This window comes from Cornus florida, unplaced genomic scaffold (genome assembly GCF_030987335.1).
Source record: "Cornus florida cultivar Cherokee Brave unplaced genomic scaffold, ASM3098733v1 CherokeeBrave_3.0.0_Hap2_Chr08, whole genome shotgun sequence".
Classification (NCBI taxonomy): domain Eukaryota; kingdom Viridiplantae; phylum Streptophyta; class Magnoliopsida; order Cornales; family Cornaceae; genus Cornus; species Cornus florida.
The window spans coordinates 9,434,130-9,449,699 of NW_026775578.1; the positions used below are offsets into that span (position 1 = coordinate 9,434,130).

Sequence of the window (15,570 nt, forward strand, 5' to 3'; positions counted from 1 at the left end):
GAATGGAGAAGGCTCTACTTATTTGGAGAAGGCTCTTTAAAACACAGAGCCTTCTCTTTCTCTTAAATATCACGTATACTGAGTTTTAAATGGTCTGGTTCGTTAAATCTGAGTTTCTGAAACTATTTAAAGGCTATTGAATGATGTAATATACTGCTTAGGACTTATAAAATAATGGAGAAGCAAGCTTATATTCTAGAATAAAGGATAGAATTAACATAAGTTTAAACAAGGGCTGTATGTGAAAGATTAAACCACTGATTTGAAGTACAGACTGTTTTAGAAATCTGATGCCTGTACACGACCCTAAGTTTTAAATTATGTTGTGTAGCTAAGGTTTAAGCATTCTGTTATTGAATTATAGGTATACTTGGTTGGAATTAACGGACAATTAAATATGTTGTATATCTCTGTTAGGACACTGTTTGGAGGAGATTTGATACTTTTGCATGGTCTTAAGTTTTGGATTATGTTTTACAACTGTGTTTTAAGCATGTTTTTATTCAATAATGTGTATGCTTAGTTGGGTTAAACTGATGCTTAAATCTGTACATAAAGTGCATCAGTCAGGGTACTGTTTGGATAAGCAAAATTGCATAAACCTGTTTTATCAATTTAATAGACTGAAACTTGGATTCTGAATTTTCAGTGGAGACATGGTTTAGTGACACACATGTTAAACTATACTTATGATTGTTTTGGAATGCGTTGATAGTTAATTCTACTATTTCTGTCAACTGTGTTAACTGGAGGATTGTATGTACCGGTATGGGACGGTGACATACTAGGTATGATTAGTTAAAACACTAATCCTACCTAATTTGGAATGAGTTGGATTAACCATAAAATAAAAAGTTAAGTTCTACTTATATGGATATATATATATGAACCGGAATGGGACGGTGTCATATTAGGGATGGCTTAGTTCAAAATACTAAGACCTACCTATATTGGGAATGGATTAGTTCAAAATATTAAGTCCTACCCAAATTGGATTAAGGTATGGATTAACCATAAAGGTTAAGTCCATCACCTACATGTGTCATATCAATTGTGAATTGAAAGACTTACTACGGTTTCAGGATGGAGTGTTTACATATATCAGACCACTACATAGATGACTGATATTTTGTATAGGAAGTACAGACTTTTTATATTTATTTTATGTGCTATGGTATGAGCCTGAGTCTCAGGACCATGGTTAGGGTGCGTATATCGCCTAGGATGGATAACTGGACATAGGTGTTGTTCCCTGGTAGGTCTAGGTACTCATGCCCACCTTAGGGTGCGTATTTGCATGTTGCCTTCTATTCAGGCTGAGACAGACCTACTGAACTAGTGAGCGTCCTATAATGTGTACTATGTACATATATGGACTACTCTAGATATTGTTGAGTCTTCCTAGGATGTATCTGCGTGTCGGATTACTGTTTGGATTGTAGTAGATCAGGACTTGCATGTGGGCCTGACCCACTCCTTTATTTTTCAGGTGTTCATCAGTTCCAGGGTTAGAGCTTGGACGTGCAGAGCAGATACAAATATTCATTCCTCCGACTAAGTAGGAATCTTCTCTATATTAGCTTTGGAATTTATTTCAATCATTTCAGTTTTGAATTGAGAATATTAAAAAGGGGTCCACTGGATGGATTCTCGAGTTATAAACTTATGGAGTTTTGGATTACCAGATTTGAATAATTTTATTTCAAGGTTTATTAATTTAGTTTCTTCCAGTTATTTAATTTTATTTCTTATTTCACTTTGTATTCCGTGTTCGATTTAAAATACTTTAATTATTTGATATCCTCCGGGTTTGGACTCGGACCTGATCAACCCACGTCTCGGATCCGAGGGGTATCGCAAGTATATTTGCACATGATTCCCACAGACGGCGCCAAAGTGTAAGTGCAAAATTTCGCTCAACCAATAATGATTGAGAAAAATAAAACAACTCACTCAATAAATAACAAAGATAAACAAGAACAGTGTCTAGAGGGGCGTAGAATTGCTTGATCCTTTTACTGGAGGTCTGGGCCTCTATTTATATATAAAAGTTAGAAGAATTATGGTATGACTCGCGTTGCTTGTCCTCTAATTCTTTCCATATATCAATTTCTTTACAAATAGAATTCTTTCCTCTTTATAATTCTTCCCTTACTGGGTTTTCCTTACACAGAACTTGCTTCCTTTGATGAATCCTTTTCCTTGCAGGACCGGCTCCTTCTTTAAATAGATTTGGGCCGCATTTAACTTGGTCCACATGACTACTGGTGTCTTGATTCGAGCTTTAGTAAAGCTGGTAGTTAGATAATAGTAGTTTTGGGCTAATGACCAACTCAACTTGGGCTTCTAACGAGATGGGCTTTGACCTTTATCGAAGATAAAGTTATATTTATGATGACGTGGACTGCTCTTATTGGAGGGAGATTTTTCCCTCCACATCTATGTTGCAAGGTTAATCACTCCCAATATTACTCAACATTGACCAAATAATTTGATCAACCCAAATTGAACATCCGGAAGGTTAGTTGGATTTAGTTGCAACCTGAAAATGCACAAATGGTAGAACTCTAAGGGCCCGTTTGGCATGCATTTTGTTTTAGGCGTTTTGTTTTTGGCTAAAACAAAAACAGTGTTTTTGCTGAAGTGTTTTGAAAAAAAATCGAAAACACATTTGGGAATGATGTTTTAGGAGTTTTGTTTTTGGCCCGTGTTACGCTACTGTTATGGTTTTGGGTTATGAACAGTTATCAAAAAATGAAAAAAAAAACTTTTTGGTATTTTGCTTTTGGGCTACTGTTCACGAAAGTGTTTTAGCACAGTGTAAAATAAAACAAAGTCACACCAACACATATTTTTGTTGCCAAAATCGACATTGTAGCAGTTCAAAAACAAAAACAGCAGAAACAAAAAGCATGCCAAATGAGCCCTAAACATTTTCAACAAATTAGGATCCAGTTGTACATCTTCCTCTTTTCCTATGTATAATGTAACAATTTTGTATTGTGAATGCACCAGTTTTAAATATTTTTTTTAGTATTTTTAAATATATATTTTTAGTATTTTGTAAAATATTTACGAATAAAAAAATATTAAAACTTAACAAAAAAAAAAAAAAATTACTCATCAATTTTCAACAAGTTATTTAACACATCCCACCCTGTATGTGTGTGTGTGTATATATATATATATATTTGACCTAGAAAAAAAAAAATTTAAGAAAATTATTTTATGTTGAAACCAACAATAACGTTATAATTGTTGGAAAAAATTATTATTATAAATTACTACAATCACTGGCACTCACCTATACAACGGAAATTGAAGTTTCAAAAAATCCTAACCATATGTTGGAGGCGTGTAAATGCTTCTTGAAGATAGTCAAAACCCCCCACAAAATGCAAGGAATCATGGCAACTATATTTTTAGGATTCAACCAAGCCTGACCTCGATCCAACCACAGTTAATTTGCCTGATACATTATTAGGTTCAACACTTCATCTCTTTTCAGAATGCCCAAATATAGATTAGAAGAGAGAACTTCTAACTCAAAGTTAAGAAAATATCAATATGCGTTGGGATTGAACTTGTTTCATATTGATCCATACTTGAAGGAGGGAAGTATGGTCCTTATATAAACCTCTCAATATGAACCTTACAAATGTGTTCAATCCCAAAATACTTGAATTTAAAATATTCAATTTTATAAGAGAATGAATTTGTCATGTATCACACTTGCCAAAATGCATATCATAAATTTGATTAACTAACATGGTTTATTTTAAAAGGAGGTGAATCTAATAGATTCATTTACAATACTAAATGTCAACTATATAAATGTATAAACATTTCACTTGTTTGCATGAATTATCCAAAAACATGGAGATACATGTGAGTACTTTTGAATCTTTAATTATTCAAAAGAAATGAATCAAAATACTTTACTATAATTATATTTAAATATATTTTTAAACAATTCTTAACAATAACACCATGTGTTAATGCTGGACAGATGTTTGTACATTCAATGTAAATGTGCTATATAATTGTTACACTTTTGATGCATACCCAGAATGCCCATTCCGGTGCACCACTAACAAAAAGTAAACCCTTTCTCGAAGATGTTTCAATACTTTGGGTCAAGTTTGGCATAAAATTTGTGCGCGTGGGTCATTTTCATTTCAACTTTGTTGTTCCCACTTGTTGAAGAAATGTCAAAAACAGGCCGGTGAACGCATCTGATTCCCTTCGAAAAAAAAGAAAAGAAAAGAACTCATCTGATTCCCTCACCTCTCTCCTCAAAGACCAATTATTATTATTATCATTCTCTCTCTCTCACCCTTTGATGAAATATTATTCTCTCCCAACTCTGATGAAATGGTTTCATTGTTGTGACAATTAAGCTGAGTCCACTGAAGTTATTGCATACATATACATACACACATTCATTATGGATGATACATCAGCACCACCTGAATTTCCGAATGCGAATTTGAAAATTCCGGTCGATTTATTCGTGTCAAAGAAGCATCACGGTCTCAGGTTTGCCGACGCCTCCGGTGATCTTGTTTTCAGTGTCGATATTCAATCTTCCAACTCAACTCCGCCCCGTCGCAAGCGAGTCCTCGACGCCTCCGAAAATCCCCTTATCACCTTGTACCGTAATCATGTGAGTCAGTTCTCAATTTCTCTTTCAAATTATTTTTTGTTTCCAAACTCAAAATTTTCAATTTTAAATAGAAATTAGCTTCGTTTCTACGCGATATATACACACACATTACGTTTGAAATGGAGGAATTTGAAGGATTTTATTACGCGATGTATACATACACACACTACTGATTGATTATATAGTTTCATTTAAGAACACTCAGGTTAGAGGTGAGTAAGGTAAAAAGTATCAAAATTGGATTTAAAGCAACCACTTTTTTGTGAGAAAATGAATAGAGTTCAATTTTCATCACGAACCGACCAAATCTGTTAGGGTTCTAGACCCTAGAGTGATATATATTTTTTTTCCTAGTTAGGAAACTCACATACACCACCTCCGCCTCCACTGGGGTTCGAATCCTGACGCCCCTTTGGGAAATAAGAGCCTTATACTGCTAGGGCCTGCTGGTGTTTCTTTTCAATTCAATACCCTAATTCTATTACAATATCCTTATATAGGAAAAATAAGGAAATATAAATTACCTGATCCTTTGAAACACGACTTGTCCTCAAGCCTAAAAATTTAGCCAGCATCGCGGAGCATGGGTTGTTGTTGCGATAAGTGCATCTTCGAGAGAAGTAATTCAAATATCTCGGTTAAACTCATGGGACAAAGCCAATGAACACTAAGCTCTTATATCAGCACGAAGTCCAGATAGAAAAAAAACTAACTTGATGCGACTCAACCAAACTGGAAACCATATTAGCATGTCGCTCAAACTCAGAATTAAATTTACGAACAGGGCCTGTTGGAGACCGTTTGGCTAGTGAAAAAATTGCTGCCAAGTTAGAACACCAAGGGATTGTTTAATCCAACGATACTAAGAAATAACATCTCCTTGAAGATGCATGGCAGCTAATGGAACCATTGCTCATCTAAAATACCATTCAGTTCTTAATGTTGTTCAGCTTGAAACAACAACCCTTCAAGATCAACACCATCAAATTTTTGAAAATTGATTCGGAGAGTTCGACCTTGAATAATTGGACTAGCCCACTGATTAACATATCATTAAGGTTGACGTCGTTTTGGAGAACACGATCGTCACGTTGAGGATGATCAAGAATAGGTTGAGGCTCTTGCCTATTCTGCAACATCTCTTGGATTTGTTGAAAAATGGCATTGGTGGTTTGTGTATCATGCATGGACTCTTCGAAATTGGGAGACAACGCATCCACCCTAGTAGTAATAGCGTCAACCGTATTAGCAAGAGCAACAACTTTTTTTTGCGAGTTCTTGACCATCATATTGAGAACACTAATGGAATTAAAGATAATAAAGAAGAATAACAGAGAATTTTTTTTTTTGGGTGGTCTTAGATCGAATGCTCTGATACCAGATGTTAGGGTCCTAGACCCTATAGTGATCTTTTGATTGGAGATCAACCACCAATAATCCTTTGAATTAGGGATTAGCCACCAAATCTCTAAATGTTTTTTTGTATTCAAACATCAATTGACCAAAGGGCCTTCGGCTTAGCGGTAAAACCTCCTATCCTCAAAGAGGAGGGGAGGAGTTTGAGTTTAGGCGTGGGCAAAAGGGTGTGTGTGTTAGCTTACCATTCGGGAAATATATATATATATATATATCAATTGAAAGGAAGCCAAGCACCTTCTAGACATGGTCTGCACTTAACCCCACAATATGTGGTAAAATGGTAAAAGTGCTCTATAAAATGCACCATAGAACTGTATTCATATGTTAGGCTGCATAATCCACTTGGGTTATCAAACATACTTGCACAAGTCAATTGTTTAGGTGATTAGATGCACCTTATGTGATCATTTGTCTGATATTGTGCATTTTTCATGTGATAGTCATGTCTGAGAGGTCTTGAATAGGGTTCCGGACTTCAGAAACTGTCATTGTTTGAGTTCATTTGAATTGATTAGCTTATAGCTATATCTTCTGGTTGTAGAATGGATCTTGGCAAGGCTTTAAGGCGGGCGATACCGAAGAGTACTTGATATTTGAAGTGGAGAGGACTCCAAATTCACCTGGTAGAACCGAGTTTGAGGTGGTCCTTGTCGGTGAACATTCAGAAGACTCGAACTCTGATTTCAAGATGAAAGGTTGCCCCTCCCAGAGGTCCTGCACCATTTATAGAGGCAATTCAATAGTGGCCCAGGTATTATTTACAGTAATTAGCAGCACTTCTGAGTTAGTGAGATAAATTGATTCTTGTTGAGTGGAATTGAAAGCTTAACTAATATTGCTAGAATGTAACACTGGAAGTATTTTTAAAAATCTTTATAAATCCCCTATAGCTTGATTACCCTTTCAGAGTGCCATTATCATATTACAGATTAAGCTCCACCAACTTATCCACAAAAACACAAAACAGATCAAGATCCACCAAGTCTGTTTCTTCACAATTGGTGACCGATTCCTCTTTTCAGCAGCATCCTGCCATGGGTGTTTGCCTGGTTCTCCTGCACCTCTTCTTCCTACGTGTGAATAAAAGTTAATAACAACTATTTTAATGTTGTTCGATGAACTTACCCACTAAATGTTACTCGTTTATGATATTATAGCTCATATAAGTGTTAAAATTATTTAACAAAGTTCTTTTCTTAAATTATAATGGTGCCCAACGGTAATTATAGCATCCGGACATTTTAAAGTTGCAGCTATTGAGTTGATTTTTTATTTTATTTTATTTTTATGTTTTAATGATTATGAAATGGATTTATGAGCTCTTATAGCTCAGAAATGAGGACTTTTTATTGTGTGAATGACTAGAAAAATACAACATATGTTGGAGTTGCTCTGCACAATCAACCGGATTTGATACCAGTTGTTGTGGCGGAAACACAAATAACACCATTGTTTGAGGGATAATCACAAGCACTCACAAAGAAAAATCACACACAAGAACACAAGATATACATGATTCACCCAAATCTTAGGGCTACGTCCATGAGCACACCAAACAAATTCACTATAAAGAAGATGAAGAATTATAAGGAGAATTTTCTCTCAATCTCTCTCAATTGCTCTTTCTTGTGTTGGCACAAATTAATCATGTAACACATGATTTCTCTCTAATTTTCACGCACTTCTTCACACCCTAAAAAAACCTATTAGGGTTAACATTTATAACCCTATACAATGGAACCCAACTTGTCCCACAAGAATTGCCTTTTTTAGAGTTCAATTCCAACAAGGAAAGTAAATCACGTAGCTTCCCAGAAGTGTTGAACCGGTTTAGCCTTTTTGGAACCGATTTAACTTGTTGCCTAAAAACTTCTGCAACGTTCTGCCACTCTTCGAACAGTGGCTAATCTGAACGTTTCCTTGATTTGGCTATCACTCAGTGGAACCGGTACCAAATCTCTGAACCGGTTCCAACACGCCAGTAGCCAAATATTGAAATCATTAGTTTCCCAACAAAAACTCCACGTTATCAACACGTGATCAGACTCCACAAAAAACACAACAATCTCTCACTTGGAGGCTGGAGCACTTGTAAACCCATTCCATCTTCTTCTCATGCATGTCAGCGCGCTTCTCTGTCTTCAAGCTAAAAAACCAATTGAAGTTACGCACAACTTTAGTTTCTCCACGGTCACTGTCTTCGTCAACATGTCAGCCGGATTCTTGGTACCAAGTATTTTCTCAAGTGTCAACACCCCATCTTCTAACAAAGATCTGATAAAGTGATACCAAAGTCCTATATGTTTGGTCCTTGAATGAAATGCTGAATTCTTTGCCAGATGTATCGCACTCTGACTATCACTGTGCAAAACATTATTCACCTGTTCAAATTACAACTCTGTCAACAAACCTTGTAACCAAATCATCTCCTTGCTGGCATCTGTCATTGCCGCATACTCTGTCTCTATAGTAGATAACGCTACAATCCTCTGTATTTGCGAAACCCAACTAATTGCAGTTGTACCCACCACAAACACATACCCGATAGTACTTCTTTTGTGGTCCACCTCACCAGCAAAGTCTGAATCTACATAACCATGTAGCTTCATTTCGCCTCTTCTGAAACATAAGCATCTGTCTGTGGTACCCTTTAGATATCTCAATATCCACTTTACTGCTTCCCAATGTAGCTTGCCCAGATCCTTCATGAACTTGCTTACTGCTCCCACTGCATATGCAATGTCCGGTATTGTGCACACCATGGCATACATCAAACTTCAAATGGTTGAGGCATATGGAATTTTAGCCATGAAGTTTTTCTCATCTTCTATCTTCGGACACTGATCTTGAGATAATCGGAAGTGATTAACTAAGGGAGTACTCACCGCCTTAGCATTATTCATGTTGAATCTCTTCAAAATCTGTTCGACGTACTCAGCCTAAGACAACTGCAAAGTACCTTTCTGCTTGTCTCTGCTAATCCTCATCCCAAGAATCTACTTCGCTGCACCAAGATCCTTCATCTCGAATTCACTAGACAACTGCTTCTTTAATTTGCTCTTGAAGTAACAGCAATGGTCAGCGTTGCACTTGTTATAACCATGTCGCTTCATAAAACCATCAAACTTCTTATATCACTGCCTCGGGGCTTCCTTCAAGCCATATAAGCTTTTCTTCAACTTACACACTAGTTTCTCTTTCCCTTTGACTGAGAAACCCTCTGGTTGTTGCATGTAAATCTCCTTCTCTAGGTCACCATGGAGGAAAGCAGTTTTGATATCTAACTGCTCAAGGTGCAACCCCTTTGTTGCAACTATACTAAGAACTGAGCGAATGGTACTCAGTTTCACAACCGGGGAAAAAATATCTGTGTAGTCAATGCCTTGCTTTTGCTGAAAGCCTGTGACCACCATTCTCGCCTTGTATCTCTTTAAACCATCATGTTCTTCTTTCACCCTGTATACCCATTTGTTGTGAAAAACTTTCTTCCCCATGGACAACTTGGCTAGTTCCTATATTTTGTTAGAGATAAGGGACTTCATCTCATCTTTCATTGCAAGCTCCCACTTGCTAGCATCTTCAACCTGACATGCTTCATCATAGCATTTAGGTTCACTATTATCTGTAAACAACATATAATCCAAACATTTCCGATTCGGTACATGAGGTCGCGTGGACCTTTTGGGTGTAGGCTTAGGAGTTGGAATCCGCGGTGAACTATGCTCTGTGAGTTTTGGCCAAGAACCCATATCTGTCTACTCCGCGTCAATGTTCTCTAGATCATCATCTAACTCAACAAACTCAGGCTTACTCTGTACAAGACTAGTTAACTGTGCTGCATCTCTACCCTTATACATCACCTTCTCGTTGAAAATCACATCTCTACTTCTAATGATTTTCTTGTTCTGATTATCCCAGAGTCGATAACCAAACTCATCTCTGCCATACCCAACGAAGATGCATTTTAGTGACTTGGGGTCGAGCTTTCCCCTAGCATGGTCACTAATATGCGCATATGCAATACAACCAAAAACTTTCAACCATGAAAGATTTACCTCTTTGCCACTGCATACCTGTTTTGGTATTCGATAGTTCAAGGGCACCGATGGTCCACGATTAATTAAGTAAGATGTTGTGTTGACTGTTTCTGCCCAAAACTGTTTGGGTAGACCCGAATGTATGCGCATGCTTCTGGCTCTTTCTGTCAATGTTCGGTTCATCCATTCTGCCACCCCATTCTATTGTGGGGTTCCTTGCACAGTCCTTTCTAATCTGATCCCATTATCAAAACAGAACTTCTTGAACCCAGTGTCTTCATGCTCACCACCATTGTCTGACCTCAACCTTTTGATCTTCAAACCTGTCTCATTCTCCACCATGACATTCCACTTCTTGAACACATCAAATACCTCAGATTTGTGCTTTAAACAATAAACCCATACCTTCCTCGTGTGGTCATCAATGAAAGTCACGAAGTAGAATTTTCCGCCAATGGATGAGATAGTGGCTACCCCCAGACATCTTGTGAACTAGCTCAAGTTTTTCCTTTCTGAGATCTCTGCCACTCTTCTTGAAACTGGCCCTCTTCTGCTTGCCTATCACGCGACTCTCACAGAAGACAATATCAATTGCCCTTATGCCTGGTAGTTTCCCCTTTGAGTACATAATCTTGAGTACCTTTTCATTCATGTGACCTAGTCTTTGGTGCCAAAGGTTGTGATCTTCTCTATTTTCTGCAACTGCTATAAACCCACATGCACTGGTAGTTGTGTAGAGAGTGTCAGATTTCTTACCACATGCAATGGTCAAAATGCCTCTGGAAACTTTCCAAGAGTCTCCATTGAAAGTTGTAACAAAATCTTCATCTGACAATTGTCCCACTAAAATCAGATTTTTCCTCAAGTCAGGGATGTGTCTCACATCCTTTAACTTCCAAGCTGATCCATTCAACTTGATTTGCATTTCTCCCTTGCCAACGATGCTGCAAGGTTGATCATCATCAAGATAAACCTTACCAAGGTTACCCAGTTCATAGCTATTAAATAGCTCTTTGCTTGAGGTGCCATGAAACAATGCGCTAGAATCTAAAACCAATGACTCCGCCTTACTCTCCAAAGAGCATATTAATGCATCATCTGATTCTTCTAAGACAACGTTTGCTTCAGTTTTTCTTTCGGTTCCCTTCTTTGGAAGTCTGCAATCAACACGGTAATGTCCCTTCTTTCCACAATTCCAACACTCAACATCACTGAGATCTGTGGAATTCCTGAAATTTGAGACTGTGTCCTTCCATTCCTTGACTTGGATTTGCCTCTGTTTCTATTACCATTGCCCTTCTTCTTGTTTGAACCCTTGCCTCTACTTTCAACATTCAATACCGAACCACTGGTGGAAACCCCTGCCGTTTGCCTTCTGATTTCTTCAGTCAGAATCATGCTCACAATTTCATCAAACTTCAACTTGGTCTTCCCTGCAGAGCTACATCGTTGTAACTATGCCACTCCAACTCTCGAGTAACTGCCCTAGAATTAGCAGTGCTTGGACCTCGTCTTTGAAGTCGATATCAACAGACTCTAATTGTCCAACTATCTCGTTGAACGCATTTAGATGTTCGTTGAACTTACCACCTTCGACCATCTTCATGTTGAACAACTTCTTGATCAAGTACACCTTGTTCGCTGCTGAAAACTGTTCATACATGCTAGAAAAGGCTGCCATGAGAGACATCGTCGTCTTCTCGTTCTTGATGTTGAAGGCGACTGATTTTGACAACGTCAATCTGACGGTGCTAAGAATCTTCATATCAAGTAATTCTCATTTTTCATTCTTTATATCCTCTAGCTTCTCTCCCAAAGGTTGATACAAATTTTTCTGAAACAAGAAGTCTTCTATTTGCATCTTCCAGAAACCGAAGTTTGTGCCATCGAACTTCTCGATCATGGATGTGGATATCTTATCTTCTGATGCCATTACTCCCACTTGAAAGGACAGATCTGATCGAAAAACTTTCAGAATTTCGTCAAATACCTTCTGTGCCCTAGGTTCTTAACCAAAGGGCTTTGATACCAGTTGTTGGAGTTACTCTGCACAATCAACCGGATTTGATACCAGTTGTTATGGCGGAAACGCAAATAACAACGTTGTTCGAAGAATAATCACAAGCACTCACAAAGAAAAATCACACAAAAGAACACAAGATATACATGGTTCACCCAAATCTTAGGGCTACGTCCATGGAGCACACCGAACAAATTCACTATGAAGAATATGAAGATTACAACGAGAATTTTCTCTCAATTGCTCTCTCTTTTGTTGGCACAAATTAATCATACAACACATATGATTTCTCTCTAATTTTCACGCACTTTTTTACACCCTAAAAAAACTGATTAGGGTTGACATTTATAGCCCCATACAATGGAACCCAACTTGTCCCACAAGAATTGCCTTTTGTAGAGTTCAATTCCAACAAGGAAAGTAAATCACATAGCTTCTCAGAAGTGTTGAACGGGTTTAGCCTTTCTGGAACCGGTTCAACTTGTTGCCCAAAAACTTCTGCAACGTTCTGCCACTCTTGAACCGGTACAAAGAATTGGCTACCGATTCCCACTGGACAGTTGTTGATCTCAACGTTTCCTTGATTTGGCTATCACTCAGTGGAACCGGTACCAAATCTCTGAACCAGTTCCAACACGCCAGTAGCCAAAAAAATATTGAAATCATTAGTTTCCCAAAAAACTTCACGTTATCAACGCGTGATCAGACTCCAAAAAAACACAACATATACACAACTTCTGTAGTTCAACTTATTCATCTTATTTGGTTAAGTTTGGCTGCATTAATTTCTTTTATTTTTTTAATCCATTTTACTTTACAGTCAGAGCTTTGTCTGTTTTATTCTTTCATTTTTAAATTTCACTTCCCTTCTCTCTCAAAACTAAACCAGGTGAATATCTCTCCATTGTTTGTTCCCATTTATTAATGACCTTAGTACTTATAACTTGTCATGAATTTACTTATTTCTGATTTATCATTTTTAGTATTGTCCACATCAAATCCCTTATCCTCAAACTGAATTAAGTAGAAAGTTGACTCCTTAACTGCTAGCCATACTTAAAATTCTATTGTACGTAAAGTTTTTGGATATGTTAAAAAGTCATTGTTACTAATGTGATCCCTTTTTGTTGAGGGTGATGGAAGGGACAGATTGGGTACTGACCTAACCTTTGACATTATTAGCACAAAATTGCTCTCCTCTTATTCAAATCTGTGTTCTCACCTTAGCAACTCGTACTTTTACCACACCAAGAATATTGTTATTGGTGGTAAATGTCCTTATCTAGGTGTGCATTCCTCTTAAATTTTCATCGGTATTTATGAAGGATATCCATCAACTATGGGTGTCCAAAGTGCAAAGTCAATCTGTTCATGGTGATGTTCTTTCCTTTTATTTGGAATCATATTTCAGCATTGAACTTGAGTTGATCACTATCCTGCACTGGAGCATCTAATACAAATTTAAACAACTATCAGGGAATAAGTAGAATAACACTTGACATTTTCCTGCGATAAGCTGTTTTTATGTAACCTGAATGACACTCCAAATTCTACCATTAAAAGCTAAAAGCCTAAAATTGAAGTATAAATTTGAGCAGGGTACTTACTACAGTATTATCATATGTTCTGTTTCTCATTATGAATGACTTTTGAGCTTTTTTTTGTTATATTTAATGCAGACTAGCCTCATGTACAAGCTCGGGATTCGAAGGCTTTTTGTAACAAGGCGTAGATTTCGACTAACCATTTTTCCTGAGTTTGTTGATCACCCTTTAGTTGTTGCTTTGATTGTAATATTTTTTGATGGACGAAAATTATGGATCTAAGAGAACTTATACATAGTTTTGTCAAATCATTTTCACAGAAGGGGAAAAAAAAATGTGGTTTGGTTAAGAGTTTTTATTCGTGGCCTGCATACTCTCCTTCCCTTCCCTCCCCTGCATACTGTTGGTCGAGAACAAAGGAATAAATCAATAAACAAAAGCTCATTGCCTTATACATATATAAGGGTTGGTATGGATTTGGGTGTGTGACTTTCTTGTAAGCTTCTCAAACTTTTCTGATTGTCATGATTTCTTTCATCTATTTTTCCTTTTAATTATTTTGTTTCTTCTTTGCTTTTAATTTTAATTTGAGTGGTGCTTCCTTCTTCCTTTTTGGCATTACCCTCTTATTTCCAGCTCCCAACTGGTGTGACTAGTATGGAGCTTTATACCCTATAAATTGTTGATGGGATTTCAGACAAACTGACCTTCATTTGAACATTTGCTTTACAAAACTGGCAGATTTGCAATATTTTTATGTATGATGGACTGGAGTAGTGCTTGCATAGCCGTGTCGGTCGTGACTGTTCTCGGCATTTTTCCGTGAACTTATTCCATTATTGGTTAGAATAAATTTAGTTTCATAATCTATATGTAATGCCTAATGGTAGAGATGAATGCAGACAGGAAAATCATATGTTTGAAGCAGCAGCATATAAGCATCAAAAAGGGAGGTCCTGGTTATATTTTCAATTCGGCTATTGCAATTCTTTCAAACAAAAAATGGTGCATTTTGGCTTCGAGACCCGTAAAATGATGATTTTGGACAGAAAGAGGAAGATGATATTAGTGAAATATTTATATGCACATCAAACTGCATCTCAGTATATTATGTTATATTTAGCATAATATATTTGAAGAGTTTGTGACTCAATTCAAGGAGCCTAATTATGACATTGTTACAAGCTACAAACTCAATGCTACATAAAAGTAGGTAGAATCTATAGTGGCAAAGCGGATTTGTAAGCAAATTTTTTCCATACAAAAAAAAATAAAAAAAATTGATAATTTTATTTATTTATTTATTATAAACACCTACTTTCATTTTTCATCTTAATTACTCTACTGCTAATGCCCCTGCTCGTGGTTGTAATTTTTTAGTTTTTGTTATTTTGTACTATCAAAGTAAATATTTATTGGATAAAAAGATAAATAAAAATATAAAAACTAGAAAAGAGAAAAAATATAGGTGTTGTAAAAGTTGTGGGGTCCACATAGGTTTATTGATGTAAGAAGAAATAAATGTATAGATTGTGTGTGTGTGGAAGCGTGGACTGTGAACAAGAGATGGAGAAAAAAAAAAAAGTAAAATAGGTGTGAAATTTTACTTATAAATATGCATGAATTGTATGGAGTTCTACACACCCAATGAGAACATAATAATAGAAAGCTCGTTTCTCTCTTTGTTTCTTCTCACTTCTTGTGTTTTATAGTTCTTGCTTTCTATATATTTTGCTTTATATTTATAAAATGTTATCAATACGAGACTCTGCCAACTGAGAAGAAAATTTTATTTTTTTTTCTCACTTCTAAGGATAAGAAAAATAATTATTTATATTAAAGTGTTCTTGTTCATATTTTATAGATAATTAAAATTGTTGAGCT

At 36.6% G+C, this 15,570-nt stretch overlaps 1 protein-coding gene across 1 annotated transcript; it reads left to right on the forward strand.

Moving 5' to 3' along the window:
* Positions 1–4,147: 4,147 nt before the first annotated feature.
* LOC132269281 (protein LURP-one-related 7) lies at positions 4,148–15,021 on the forward strand. The gene is made up of 3 exons (XM_059770423.1): positions 4,148–4,666; positions 6,627–6,836; positions 13,822–15,021. Exons 1-3 carry the CDS (start codon positions 4,448–4,450, stop codon positions 13,966–13,968), a joined length of 576 nt encoding a protein of 191 aa, XP_059626406.1. The 5' UTR covers positions 4,148–4,447; the 3' UTR covers positions 13,969–15,021.
* The last annotated feature ends 549 nt before the right edge of the window (positions 15,022–15,570 follow it).